At 37.5% G+C, this 15,140-nt stretch overlaps 1 protein-coding gene across 1 annotated transcript; it reads left to right on the top strand.

The window, feature by feature from the left end:
* The first annotated feature begins 2,682 nt into the window (after positions 1-2,682).
* On the top strand, positions 2,683-10,935 carry LOC113091658 (putative gonadotropin-releasing hormone II receptor). The gene is made up of 4 exons (XM_026257259.1): positions 2,683-2,757; positions 3,193-3,874; positions 6,548-6,752; positions 9,535-10,935. Exons 2-4 carry the CDS (start codon positions 3,326-3,328, stop codon positions 9,999-10,001), a joined length of 1,221 nt encoding a protein of 406 aa, XP_026113044.1. The 5' UTR covers positions 2,683-2,757; positions 3,193-3,325; the 3' UTR covers positions 10,002-10,935.
* Positions 10,936-15,140: the final 4,205 nt, after the last annotated feature.

The raw sequence follows: 15,140 nt of genomic DNA on the forward strand, positions 1-15,140 counted from the left end.
TGCCCATAAAATGTAAATAATCCATTTAAACGCATTGGAAAATATTAATTTCTATCACTGCTGTGAACTGATTACCACACTAAATATGCAGAATATCAAAAACTTTGGGAGTCAGCTGTCCACGGTAGTCCTTAAAATATCAGCACAAAAACACACTAAGTTAAATATTTTCTATCGTTATCGATAAAATCCCAGAAAATACTGAGATATGTTTTTTTTTTTTTTTTTTTTTTTTTTTAAATATCGCACACCCCTAATATATTTAATGTTTAAAAAATTTTTTTTACAAATAAATAAATATAAGAAGTGCCCTTTTTTTTCCACTTGCCCCTCAAAATATCTGTGCACATCCCTGACCTGAGACTCATTTTGCACATTGTAAAAAGGGGCATAATAGGTCTTCTGTAAAAAGAACATTTCTTAGAAGATTTTTATACTATTTGAATTGCAGTAAATGTTTTGTGTTGGCTAACCTGAAAAAAAAAATCCATGAATTATCATGAAATATTATTTAATTTCTACATTTGCTTTGCATTTAGGAGGATTGTGGCATCACAGAAAATGGCAGAGAGACAAATCAGTCAGGAGAATAAAAGATTTCCTGTAGGTTTAGTTCTTGAGGTGTATCTTACACAAACTGTAGACTTGCTAAACATAAACTATTTGTGAGCCTGGACCACAAAACCTTTCTTAAGTCGCTAGGGTATATTTATAGCAATAGCCAAAAGTACATGTGAAAAAATACAGATTTTTCTTTTATGCCAAAAATCATTAGGGTAATATGTAAAAATCAAATTCCATGAAGATATTTTGTAAATTTCCTTCTGTAAATATATGAAAACTTAATTTTTGATTAGTAATATGTGTTGCTAATGACTTCATTTGGACAACTTTAAAGGGAATTTTCTCAATATTTCGATTTTTTTTTTGCACCCTCATATAATCAAATAGTTGTATCTTAGCCAAATATTGTCTTATCCTAGCAAACCTTTGTTCCATTTTTAGATATATAAATCTATAAATTTGATACTTAAAGGGTTAGTTCACCCAGATAGCAAAATTATGTAATTAATAACTTACCCTCATGTTGTTTCAAACCCGTAAGACCTCCGTTTATCTTTGGAACACAGTTTAAGATATTTTAGATTTAGTCCGAGAGCTCTCAGTCCCTCAATTGAAGCTGTGCAGTCTACTGTCCATGTCCAGAAAGGTAAGAAAAACCTCATCAAAGTAGTCCATGTGACATCAGAGGGTCGGTTAGAATTTTTTCGGCTTGATGTTAATCTTCAGTTCTCTCTTCACAGCAGTTCAGTCAGTGTACTGTTTGAGTACATGAATTACTCCGGGATATTGGTTTGTTTGAACTCAGAGGGAGTGTCAGCCACATTAAAAAAGTTAACAGCTTAAGTCATTTGTGGATTAATGCGTATTAGAGATGCAAACCGTTTAAAATGATTCAGTTCGATTTGGTGAACTGAATGATTTGTTTGCAAACCGGAAATCCAGACTGCTTTGTTTTGAACTCTCTCTCACAACAGACACGGAAGAGAAGACAATGCTGAATAAAGTCGTCGTTTTTGCTAGTTTTGTACCAAAATGTATTTTCGATGCTTCAAAAAATTCTAACTTACCCTCTGATGTCACATGGACTACTTTGATGATGTTTTTCTTACCTTTCTAGATATGGACAGTATAAAATACACACAGCTTCAATGGAGGGACTGAGAGCTCTCGGACTAAATCTAAAATATCTTAAACTTTGTTCTGAAGATAAACTGAGGTCTTACAGGTTTGAAACAACATGAGGGTAAGTTATTAATTCCATAATTTTGCTATCTGGGTGAACTAACCCTTTAAAACTGGCTTTGGGGCACATTAAGACACACTGAAAACACATTTATAACAATGATAACTTTTTATGTGTTTTATTGAACCACTAGAACTCGTGCTTTAGTAACCTCCCCAGGTGATCTCAAGCTAAATTTGTGAACATCTGTTTGGCACAGCATGAATATATGTGCTAACCAATTTGTAATCTAATCTTTGTGTTTACTTAAATTGTGTTTGAAATATCAATGAAACACTATGCATAATTAAAACTCTTCAGGCTATCTATAACCCTGCTTCGGGTTGAAGGATTCAAATCCACAGAGAAACCCTCCCCCTCCCACCCGAGTAATTAGTCCTCTGCTTTTAGATGAAATTACAGAATGTATCATACTAAAACATGCATGTTCCACGTGGAAAACGGCAACACAACTGCCCTATGTGATGACAGTTCAGATTGTCACGCGCGGCGAGAGAGCGCGCGGGTGTTGTCAAGTGACGCGCGAGGGAATTAAGAGGTAGAAAGCGGAGTGAAGCAGACACACACACGGACATCACACTTCACTCTCCAACTGGAATAGAAAGCACCAACCGAGGATGCTGTGGTAGATACGCACTGGTTAATATTTTTAAACCTTTCGGTGTATTTAAAGGGGATTTTTTTCTGAAAAGGTAGAGGTACATTATTTACTACAAATCACCCTGAATAACTTGCAGCCAATCACCAAGACGAATGTTACCTTGCGAACAGGTGTCTTGTTGGATGACAAACTACTCATCTGTCTGGACAAGTGATTGAAAAGAGCTACATTTGAACTTGAAGAGCGGATTTTAGAGATAATGGATAGTTGTTTATGAACAACTACTTATTTCAAGGTGATTGTATTTCTTCTAATGCTCTAAGCGATCGTTCAAGCAGAAGTGTAACAGGTAAGACTGAAAATTATTTTAATTAGAATAAAGACATATAATACATAGGCGGCTGTTGAATGAGTAGGCTAGATTAACCCGTTTGGGAGTTTAATGCATTACAAACAGATAGGACAGGTAGGCTAACTTACTGAATTAAACGTGACATTTTGAAGTAGCTAGAAAAACTGAAATTGAACCTTCTTGGTTAACATACTGCAGTGTTTTGTTTACAACTGAAAAAAGTCGTTTTATAGTGTACATGATGATACATAGTGTCTTAGCATTTAAAGATAATAATTTAAAGATCAATCAATACTGTTAAACTTGCATTATGATGATACAATTGATTTCATCCATCCATCCATCCAATTTTTTTTTTTTTTTTTTTTTTGTGAAATGTATCAGAATGGTGTCTTATTATTTATTTTTTTAATTTTTTTAATCCCACTTTAGTATTATCAGCTGAAGGAGCTTTTCCAGGGACTATCACAGTCTCCTCCCAGGATCATGATGAATCATCTGTGAGCTTCATTGTGCAGTAGATAGCCGAGTGAATGCAGCAAACACACGCTTTCGCTTTTCAGAGATGAATGACAGCTCTCCAATATCTGAGAACATCATGTTTCACCAGCTGACTGCAGATACTCTGAATAGTAGCTGTGACTACACCTTGCCCATGTTTAACAATAGCACAGGTGAAGCGGCATTGCAGCTGCCCACTTTTTCCATGGCAGCAAAAGTGAGGGTGATAATTACCTTCACTCTTTGCGCAGTGTCAGCTGTGTGCAACCTCTCCGTGTTGTGGGCTGCCAGCACCAACAACAAGCGCAAATCTCATGTAAGAATTTTAATCATGAACCTCACCGTTGCCGACCTGCTGGTGACTTTCATCGTGATGCCAGTGGATGCCGCTTGGAACATTACAGTTCAGTGGTTGGCGGGGGATCTGGCTTGCAGATTGCTAATGTTTCTGAAGCTCGTGGCAATGTACTCCTGTGCGTTCGTGACTGTGGTCATAAGCCTGGACAGGCAGTCGGCCATTCTCAACCCTCTGGCCATCAATAAGGCTAAGAAGAAGAACAAAATAATGCTGAGCGTGGCCTGGGTGATGAGTGTTGTTTTCTCTGTCCCTCAGGTGAGGAGATTTTTCAAGTTGTTCATTGTGTCTGTTCTCTGTATGCTGCTTTGCTTGAATTCACCAGAACCCCCAGAGTCTGGTATAACACCCTGAATCAAGTATAGAGATCAAAATTGAAACAACAGGAAGTTTAATGGCTTGCCTTCTTGAGCTCAGACTTGAAATATTCAGATTTTTCATATTTAATCTAATTTTAAACCAAAAATGCATTTACTTCAAAATGGAAAATGGATTTGACAAGCGTGCTATACAGTTTTTAGAATGGAAAATGATCCTGTTATCATTTACTCTCCTCGTGTCATTCCAGACCAGTTTAATTTACTTTCTTCTGTTGAATATATTTTATAAATAATATAAAGTTATTTAACAGATTGTCCAAACTGCTCTTTTCTATTCAATGCATATGTGCAATGCATCATCACCGACAATCCCACTTACGTAATATGGCATTTCACACCATGATTAATGTCACTGATGCCGTGCTACACATACACCGCAATGCACCGAATTTGAATATGCACATACTAAAATCATCACAAAAGACATTCTTGGTTAACCCTTAGTGTCCCTAACACAAATGTATCATATATCATTGCATGATATGACTGCTATTGTACTGCTACTGCTATTTTATGGTTATATTTTTTGTTATTTTTGGAACTTGATCATATCAATCACAATTCCATTTTAAGTGAGTGAAAAAAGTGAAAGTGATGTAACATACAGCCAAGTATGGTGACCCATACTCGGAATACGTGCTCTTCATTTAACCCATCCAAATTGTACACACACACACACACACACACACACACACACACACACCATGAACAGACACCCAGAACAGTGGGCAGCCATTTTTGCTGCAGCACCAAGGGAGCAGTTGGGGGACCTCAGTTGTGGTATTGAAGGTGGAGAGAGCACTACATTCACTCCCTGAGACTCAAGCTTGCAACCTTTGGAATATGAGTCTGAATCTCTAACCATTAGGCCACAACTTCCCCAATGTCACCATAATTCTGTATAGAATAAAAGCATCATAAACATTAAAGGTGCTGTAGGGAACTTTTGTAAAAAAATATTTTTTACATATTTATTAAACCTGTCATTATGTCCTGACAGTAGAATATGAGACAGATAATCTGTGAAAAAATCAAGCTCCTCTGGCTCCTCCCAGTGGTCCTATTGCCATTTGCAGAAACTCCATCGCTCCCGGTAAAAAATAACCAATCAGAGCTGCGGTCCGTAACTTTGTTTGTGTTCAAAATGTAGAAAAATGTATATAATAAGCGAGTACACCATGAATCCATTTTCAAAATCCTGTTTTTGGCTTGTCCTGAATCACTAGGGTGCACCTATAATAAGTGTTTATATTCGGACTATTTTAGATTGCTTCGGGGATACCGCGGCGGAGTAACCCAGTACCTTTGTGATTCTTCATAGACATAAACAGAGAGAAGTAGTTCCGGCTACGATGTTCTTCCGCAAGACGCAAGCAGTTCTGTTTATTAACCGCTAGAGCGTCAAAAGTTCCCTACCGCAGCTTTAAGCATACTTCTCCTTTTGCCTCTCACAGAAGAAGAAAGTCATTACAGTGTTGTAATGTGTGAGTAAATGATGACAGAACTTTCATTTTGGGGTGTAAAGTTAAGGTAAAGGGTGTAAAGGGGATTAAAGTATCCCTTTAATGTATTACTGTAAAAAAAAAAAAAAAATCTTGTCAGATTTTCTTTCAAATCATACTGAAAGCCTCATGTTTTAAATCAGTAACTTATGTCATATTCAACATTCTCCCTAGACCTGTTGTAAAATTAGAATCAGAGCTAGAAAGTGCTGTAAAAATTCATAGACGTTAGATTAGTTCAGCAATTACAGTACACGCTCTCATCAGCCCTGTAATTTCACCTCAGATTTAACATAATGACTGGTACTTACTAAGACACATTACTCAACATTACACACACACTCACACACACACACACACAAACACAAAAGATAATGTATGCAGTTTGTAAGTCAATCAGATGTTTTTACATTTTACATGTTTTCTTACACAAGCCTCAAATGACCCTCACACCCAATATTGGAGAGAATTTTATTTCAGACAGATATGGCAAAAGATATAAGGTCGAAACGGGTTATAGCAAATATTTTGTTATCATTTGTTTATCCGTTTTTTTTTTTTTTTGTGATTCATTTCTGAGGCATAAACAGACAGATGGCTTCAGTCTGTATGTCACCATTGACTCTGCCAGTCTTCATTTGTCATTAGGGAATCTCCTTGTCATAGTTAGAATTTGTAGTCTGGCATCATAATATTTATGAAATGTTCTGCAAAAGACTGATCCTGGGAAAATTGAGCCTTTTGCTGTAGGGAATATATGCCACATCTGATTTGCACAGCTGACAGTGTTCACTTGATTAGTTGGCTGTAGATGCGTTTAACATTTAGCATTTAAAAGTCACTTAGAGTTCAGTGAAGAAAAGGCACAATTAGTCATTATAGTCATTTTTAATTTGTTTCAATCAGACTCATCTACATCTTTGATGACCTCAGGGTGAATAAATATAGAGTTAATTTTCATGGTTTTTGGGGGAACTACACCTTAATATATTAATAGTATTAAAAATAAAGTTGTGATTGGTCTGCTGATCTGCTGATTTCCCCAACAGATGTTCCTGTTTCACAATGTGACCATCACTGTGCCAGCCAAGTTCACTCAGTGCACCACTCGAGGGAGCTTTGTCAAACACTGGCAGGAGACCATCTACAATATGTTTACTTTCATTTGCCTCTTTCTGATGCCTCTGGCCATCATGATCTGCTGCTACACAAGGATCTTGGTGGAGATCTCTCGCAGAATGACCAAGGGAAACAGTAGGTGGCATTTAATTTGAAACGCATATGTCGTACTGCTGGAATTTGTGATTGGTTGACAGCAAATTTCAAATACTAAATGGAACGATAAAATAACGTTATTAACCAGTTAACTGCCATTTCAAATTTTCGATTCTGTTCGGAAATATACAATTTGATTTCGTTTCTGTTTCTGGTTCTGTTCCTGTCAAAATTTCCGTTTTGGTTCCTTGACCCATTTAGAGCCCTGGTACTGTATATAAAAACAATAAAGGCGTAATCTGAAAAAGTAAGCCTTATTCATTAAACTGAATAATATTCTGTATATTTTACATTTGGTTTGATACCTTTAGATCAAATGGGTTTGTCGTTTAATGGATTTATATTATTGCATACATTAAAAGTTAAAACGGTAATTCAAAAAATGGAACTTTGTGCAATAACAGTATGTTTTTCTGAACATTTTAGTATTGGTTTTATATTATAATGTCATGGTTAATTAGTAAAAAAAAAAATTTCCCTAGAAATTACGCCTAGTGCAACGTAAAGGACGTATATTTATGACTATCTGAGTTAGTTTGGGCTCAAAACAAAATAGACACTAAGAGTTTAATTGGCAAAAAAAATAAAGTCTAATGATTGTCAAATGTCAAACTAACTTTACCGGCGTCGAAAACCACGATGCGAGCACTGCACCAACTGCGTAAAACCCCCCCAAAATGAGAGGCAGCTACAAGCTATGCAATATCACATTTATAATCACCTTATTTTGCTAAACATAAACGCTATTTTGAAGAAGATGGAAAACCAAACAGTTGCTGGTCCACAGTGTCATCCATAGTAATTTTTTTTCTCCTACTATTGAATTCAATGTGGACCAACAACTGTTTGGTTACACATATTCTTCTTTTGTGTTCAGCACAAGAAATAAGTTAATATAGGTTTGGGACAACATGTGAGTGAATAAACAATGACAGAAATTAAATTTTAGGGTGAACTATCCCTTTAATTAACACGGCAGCATGTAGCCATGCATCTGTTTTGTTCAGTTGTTTACTTTCATTTTAGACATGTCCAACTGAGTCTATACATAAACCTTGTGTGTTTTGACAGTATTAGCACAAAACATAACTTAGTTCAGTAATCTGGCAGTTTAATTTGCTTTTTAATTTTCGTGCCGGGCTTTGTGCTCAGAAAAAACGCATGTCAGAAAAGCACACAAATGAAACTTTTAAATAACGAGCGAGGCTTTAAACCAGATGCAAAAAAAAAAGTATTTTGTGAATAAATGCAGTGTCCCGTGAGAGTGACACTACCGCAGTGTTAACACTGATGTTAATATATGTCGTAGTATATTGATTCGGTGGCACCAGAACTGCAGCTGAAAATGTGCGCTGCATCACAATACAACGATATTTCTTCAAAAGCAGATTGTGGGGACATTTTTTATCATCCACGATCAAAAATATTAATATCCTACCCTCGGCAGAAATCGCGGACTGGGGGCAGACCGCAGTGCAAGGGCACTTTAGCGCCGGACCACAAAGGGGCAGGGGCTCGAGACCCCCCCAACTGTGCACTGCCAAACAGTGCTCATAAAGCCCCGAAGCTGTCCGTGAGACAGAGTGATATGCATCCTTTATTGTGGTGTAACAGTGATCCAATATATCATTGTCTCTGGGGTGACATGTAATGTGCTGTCTATATTCTGCCAGTTCAAGGAAAAGATTTACTTTATTAAAGTCCCCTAGAATGATTATAACAGAGTCCGTGTGATGTTGCTCTGTGTCTGTGATCTGATCCGAGCTCATGTGCACTTGTGGAGGAATGTAGGCACTTATGAGAATGACAGAGGAAAACTCCCACAGTGAATAGAAAGGCTTAAAGTTGATGTAGAAGCATGTCCTGCCACCATGCACTGATTCTACATTATGATCCTCTCTGAACAGCTGGAAGCCCAGCAGATTTAACCCGCTGTCCGGAATTGCATCATTCAGCCAGGTTTCAGTGAAACACAGAGCAACATTATTTTTCCTGGAGAGCAGAAGAAGTTGGTCTGTTTTGTCGGGTAGAGAGCAGAGATATGCCAGATGTAAGCTAGGCAGTGCCATTCGAAATCCGTGCTGTCTAAGCTTCATGAGCACACCGGCTCGCTTCCCCCATTTGTACTTCCTAAAGATTTTGATTACCTCCGCTGTTCCACCAAATACAGTGTTCAGCTAAACGTCGAAAACCAGTAGAAGATTGCGTGGTGTGTTCTGCCGAATGTTCATCAGTTCATCCATGGTGAAACTGATTGTACTGTATTTTATAAACAAAAGACAGGAAAAACTAACAAAAACTGTAAAAGAACTTGAGAGCTAAGCACCATGGCAGCCATATTTGGCGCCATCTTGACAACGTAAAGACATTTGAAAATCCTGTCATCATTTACTTACTCTAGTGTCATTCCAAATCTGTATGACTTAATTTTTTTCAATGGAACATAAAAACATTCGGAAAAAGTGTCTCAGAGTTTTTGTCCGTAAGAGACTCCAAATGAGTCTCCACCAAGGGAGGGTCTAATTATGTACTTTCATTTTACAAAGTCATAAATTTCAGTCAAATTATTTATAGTATCTACTATTGAGCTGTACAGAAAAATGAATGTCATATAGGTTTTAAATGACTTGAGGGTGAATAAATTATTACAGAATTTGCATTTGTGGGTAAACTATCCCTTTAAATACTGTAATGAAAAAAAAATACTTGTATAAATTATATTTCCACTGTAAATTTATAAAAAATCGTCTTGTTTTTACAGTTTCGTCAAAGGAGGTCCACTTACGGCGTTCCAACAGCAACATCCCAAAGGCCCGTATGAGGACTTTGAAAATGAGCATAGTCATAGTGACCTCTTTCATAGTTTGCTGGACACCATACTACTTGCTCGGTCTGTGGTATTGGTTCCTTCCTGAGGATTTAGAAGAGACTGTTTCTCACTCACTCACTCACATGCTGTTTATTTTTGGGCTCTTTAATGCGATTTTGGATCCCATCACTTATGGCCTCTTCACCATCCATTTTCGCAAAGGACTGAAGCACTACTGTCGCAATGCGATTGTACTCACAGAGTCAGAGAATAATTCCATCATGACGGGCTCACTGAAATGCTCACCATCCCCATTTCGCATGAAAAGAGTGACCAAGACCAGTCCAGGAGCTGACCTGGAGCAGAATGCAGTGAGTGGGGAAGATAAGAAGCCAGCTGACAGTGAAAACAAGGAGTAGTGGCAACCCTACCAATCGAGCCTTGAAAGTGTCATTTGATTAAAGATACGGATGTGACAAGGCAGGCCTTGTACTGGCTGTCTAGCTGCTCACAAGAACAATGAGACAACAACACACTCCTGCCGGTTCTCCTCAACAACATTAGACAGTTTCCAATTGAGCCCAAGTGTGTCACATTTCATTCACTGATGAGCTATTATATTTAATACCCATCTATTTTCCTGATACAGGTGATTAAGTTTTGTAATAATTTGCTCTTTGCTAAATACGTCAATCACATTGCAGTTTAATTAGACCATTTCTACTTGTGGCTTTTGTTGAAAATGACATTTACATTAAAGTTTTTTTTTTTTTACATCTTCACCTGCTATCACAAAGGGCATCGCTCTTGATTTGCTGAAGAGATTAGTTTCATCTAATAAATAAACAAGACAGATAATAAGTGTGGATTTAGCATTTTGAGATATTACAAATGCAAATTCATGTGCACTGGTTCTTGAATAATTGTCTGGCGTTATTTGGAAGCATTTCTTCTTTTTGGAATCAACCCAGACCCTTGCTGTGCTAGTATTACTGGGCAGCCTGAACTCAGAATCTGAATTTATGGTGTATACACATACATTGTTTTGTATGTTTGGATGTAGGCTAAAATGTACAATATGAATGCATCTAAGATCTAATCTAAGCATCTTAATTTGTTAGTTTGATTATTTATTTATATAGCACCTTACAGGCTACTCAGTAGTTCCAAGGTGCTGTACATTACAATGGAAAGCAAAACAAAAAACAGCAACAATACAAGCATAAAAACATCCATATCCTAAAATGTGTACAAATATGATCTCAAACGATCCTTTTAAAGATAACGAACATCTAACATCCAGTTGCAGATTATTCCAGTCTTGGGCCAGCGACAGAGAAAGCATTTGAGATGTGCACGAGGGAGAGCTAGGAGAAACTTACCTGATAGTATTACACTTGGACTTTGGGGCTTAATGAGCTCAGCTAGGTATTCTGGCGCCTTTCCGTGATAACTGTACAGATATACATATTTTGAAGCCCAATCCTACCGTAAACCTAACCACTCTTATAAGATATAAAAGTGTAATAGACAGATAAATGCATAGTGACAATCATTTTAGTCTCAGTATACTGTTGTATACACTTCCATAAAAATGTTTATACTTTAATTTAGCAAGGATGCATTAAATTGGTTAAAATGGCAATAAAGCCATTTATAATGTTTCAAAAGTATATTAAGCATAGAATATTAAGTAGCAACTGTTTTCAGCATTAATGATACGAAGAAATGTTACTAGAGCTCCAAATCAGCATATGAGAATCATTTCTGAAGAAGCATTGAAAACTGGAGTAATGGCTGCTGAAAATGTAGCAAATATTTATACAAAAATAAAAGATATTAAAATAGAATTTTTAAGTATTCTAATATTTTGCAATATTACAGCTTTTACTGTATTTCTGATACAATAAATGCAGCCTTGGTGAGTATAAGAGACTACTTTTAAAAATGAGAAAAAAAAATATTGTTGGAACGATTTTGTGTATATTGTTTAATCATCCTAGTAAATCCTTCAAAATTAAAGTACAGCACCAGAAATCACACAGAAAAGTAAAGAGACATAAATACAAGAAAATACACCAATTAATTCAATATTTTAAAAATATAAAAGGACTCAGTAACTTTATTTTCATATGTACAATGCTGCGTTTTCATGCTGTCAATACTTGTATTGTATTGTACGTTTGAGTGTCTATTCAAACATACGTAAATTCATACCGTATGTGTGCTAGAACCACACTTTACATTATGAATTGAGATTGCAAGCCAACACCATACCTTAATGTCCCTTGCAATTACAACAAACTCTTTAGTATTAAAATTATATTTGATTGACACATGAGTAGCTCATGAATGTGTTTACATCACTCTTCTCAGGGAAGGTGCTTCTTTTGTCACAGGGTATTGAAGTCCAACTGGAGACTGACAAACTGTAAAGCTTTCCTCATTTTATTGTCAGGTGAATACTATCATTTCTGCTGATGTGATGTTATGTGCTCTATAATCAACAGAACCATGATCTTTGCTGTGAGTTCAAAGTGTGTATTTCACATAACATCCACTAGTTGTACTTCTTGTGATTGATTTGTCACTACAGGATATATTTAGGACTTAATGACCTAGATTTTCAACTTCAGTAAATGAAATAAGAAAGTGTACAGAGGAGGAAAATGAAAGGGGAGTGAGTCCTTTCTGTCAATCTGTCATGGGTGAAGAGAATATATATATACACTTGCATATGTATGTACACACATAGTATCCGACCATTAAATAAACCACAGTTGAACTTTAATGTTCTCAGGTGTAAACATTAGGTATGCATTGATGCTAAAACTGTGCCTGATGGTTTTGCATTATTTAGGTATTGTATGACTGATTTTCTTATTCTATCCATTATATATTTTTGCTGAAGCGAAGGATTAAGAGATTACACGCAGAAAAAAAAAACATTGTTGCATCATGATGTGAACATGATATGGTATTTATATGAAGTGTTGACATTAGCAGAGGTGACAGTGTTAAACCCTTATTTAAATGCATGACTCCAATGTGTTTATGAAACATATTTTCTCTTGTTGTGCATGAAGATAATATGGTATTGTGTCCTTATGCTGTCTGTGTGTTCATTTTTTAAATCCACAAATTGTTGAGTATTACTTAAATATGTGTAAACAGTCTTATAATTTCAAACCATTCTGTTGTGACGTAATAAATACATTTGCAAAACACATAAATGACAATTATCATGTTCATGAGAATACATAAAACTAGCTAAGTGAACCCCAAAAAGCTGAGAAGACACCTGCAACAACTCAAAAAAAAAATTTTTTTTGTATTTGTACATTTGTACTTTTACTGTTCAAGCACACTGACTATTTTACATTTTCAAGGTAACGAGGTTCTTCAAGATGTTGCTTTCTTTGCAGCATAATAGACTTTAATGAGATATTAATGAGAGGGGGGTTAATGAGATATTAATAAACTGGAAACAAGGACCATTTGAGGGTAAAAGGGTGGGGGGGGGGGGTACAATGGTTTTTTCATGCATTCAGAGTTGTTTACAGTGTTAAAGGGTGGATTCTCATGCCAAAAAAAGTGTAATTTAGAAGAATGACTGAGAATTTCTGTGCCGAAAATCTTAATTCCAAACAAAATTTGTTCAAAAATGTCTCCAAATAAGTGCATTTTTGGATGTAAGGGAAAGTTTACCGTGTTCAGCTTCCCAAAGGACCCAGCTTTACATGAATAGTGGATGCAGTTTGTTTTTCCGGGGCAGCAACAGAGTGTATCAAATGCATTTGTGTGTTCTGATAATTTCATTGAAGAATGTTTTATAAACAAGGCCCAGGTCGACGCTGGATTTGCACATCATTTGCTATTAAAACATGGAGGCGTCCCTGTGATAAAAGACCCCATTCATTTAAGTACAATTGCATCAGATTTCTGTATTTTGTTGGAAATCAGCACACAAGTAAATATATGTTAATGGAAACAACACGAAACATCAGTATTATAACTCCGCTCACTGCACGCCTCCAGGAGCTCGGCATTTTCCGGAAAGAATCGGAAACCTGTATCCTGAAAGTTTGCAGAGTGCGTGCAAACTTACCACTTGTGGATTTTTAGAAAGTGTGCAAAGTGTTCACGTGCACACTGACCACCATGTGGTTTTGAGAAAGTACACAAAGCTTAGCGTGTGTACTTAAAGGTTCCTAAGCATCGCAGTGGTGCTGAATCTCACGGGAGAGGTAAGCTCAATTTTACAAACCTCGGGCGAGGGGAACATCACCTAAGGCAGCATATACAAGAAGACTTCTTTAACTGCCACTTCCACTTCCCAGTAGATGCGAAAGCACCCCTAAGCGGCCAGGAGACCCAGCCAGACATCCATGAAATTCCCTGCAGTGCTGTGCCAGGCCTGATGATCAAGGAGGCTCCCTCAGAAACCTGTGATCTCAGCTGCCTAATACCGGAACATGAAGCCGGATGGCTGCTGCTGGCGAATGTTTAGTAAACACTGTAACTGTGCACTGCAAAGGAAACTTACAGATTTTATTAGTAGACACGTAACCACCAGCAATTAAATACACATAAGTATATACAGAGAGGGTTACATTTACTCACCCACCCTTCTACGCTGGAGCCCCACTCAAGGGGCGCCTCCTTTTAGTCTGGACCATCAGTCTGGTGGTTGCTATGGACATAGAACCATAAAAACATTATAGGTCCAGCATAGGAGACTGTTATGCGAGAGCTGGTGGTTACAGGGGAATTAGGAAGGGGAGGATAAAAGCAGAAGTTAACCCTCTGAAGTCGATTAACGCATCTTAGCATTATGAGGCTATTTTCTCCTGATAACCTCTTAGACTCCAGAGGGTTAAAAATCCCCAAAGGGAAAGAGTAGATACCTCTGTATCACTCCGATTCGGACGAGAACGCTGCCTCGTCTAGATCATACCCCTTAGGTTCTTCTTTCCTCCTCGTGACCCACGATTCCCATCTTTGATCCTCAGATCGAGACAGACCAGGACCCCTATGTTGTTTGGGTTCAGACCTGGACCTTCGTGGAATGAAGGATCTGAAAGCAGCAGAGCGCGCCTTCGTCTCCCTGAACTTCTCAAATCACCGTCTCAATGGAAATACCAAAAAGTTCAGAAGGTGAAACCTAAGCATCGAGCAGAAAGCATTTTCTTTCCTCCCGATGTCTGTTCATCCACAGATGTCTCTCCGCTGCCACCATGGCCGCCATAGTCCTGCCCATGGCGGAGGCGGCCTGCTTGGAAGCATGAAGAGGGATCCGTGGTGCGGCGCAGCTCAGCTACCTGATCAGAAAAAGGCCCCTGCCTCTATCCAGGTCTCTTAGCAGATCAGTCTGATATGCTTGAAGCACCAGCATTGTGTGTAATAAAGCCACAGCCTGACCTGCTACTGCGTATGCCTTGCCATTAAGTGAGATGATTTTCTAAAGGGGCTTAGATGGCAAGGAGGGAGATTAAGAGAGGATGTTTCCCCTGCAGAAAGAAAAAAAATTCACAGATAAAAATGTATTAATTATTTAT

The sequence above is a fragment of the Carassius auratus genome, unplaced genomic scaffold (assembly GCF_003368295.1).
Source record: "Carassius auratus strain Wakin unplaced genomic scaffold, ASM336829v1 scaf_tig00214259, whole genome shotgun sequence".
NCBI lineage: Eukaryota > Metazoa > Chordata > Actinopteri > Cypriniformes > Cyprinidae > Carassius > Carassius auratus.

What these genes read in the sequence shown, in the direction of transcription:
- LOC113091658 (XM_026257259.1), top strand. Translation starts at nt 3,326, where the DNA reads ATGAATGACAGCTCTCCAATATCTGAGAACATCATGTTTCACCAGCTG. An exon ending in TTGTTTTCTCTGTCCCTCAG is followed by an intron (nt 3,875 to 6,547) that starts GTGAGGAGATTT and finishes TTTCCCCAACAG; the next exon opens with ATGTTCCTGTTTCACAATGT. An exon ending in CAGAATGACCAAGGGAAACA is followed by an intron (nt 6,753 to 9,534) that starts GTAGGTGGCATT and finishes TTGTTTTTACAG; the next exon opens with TTTCGTCAAAGGAGGTCCAC.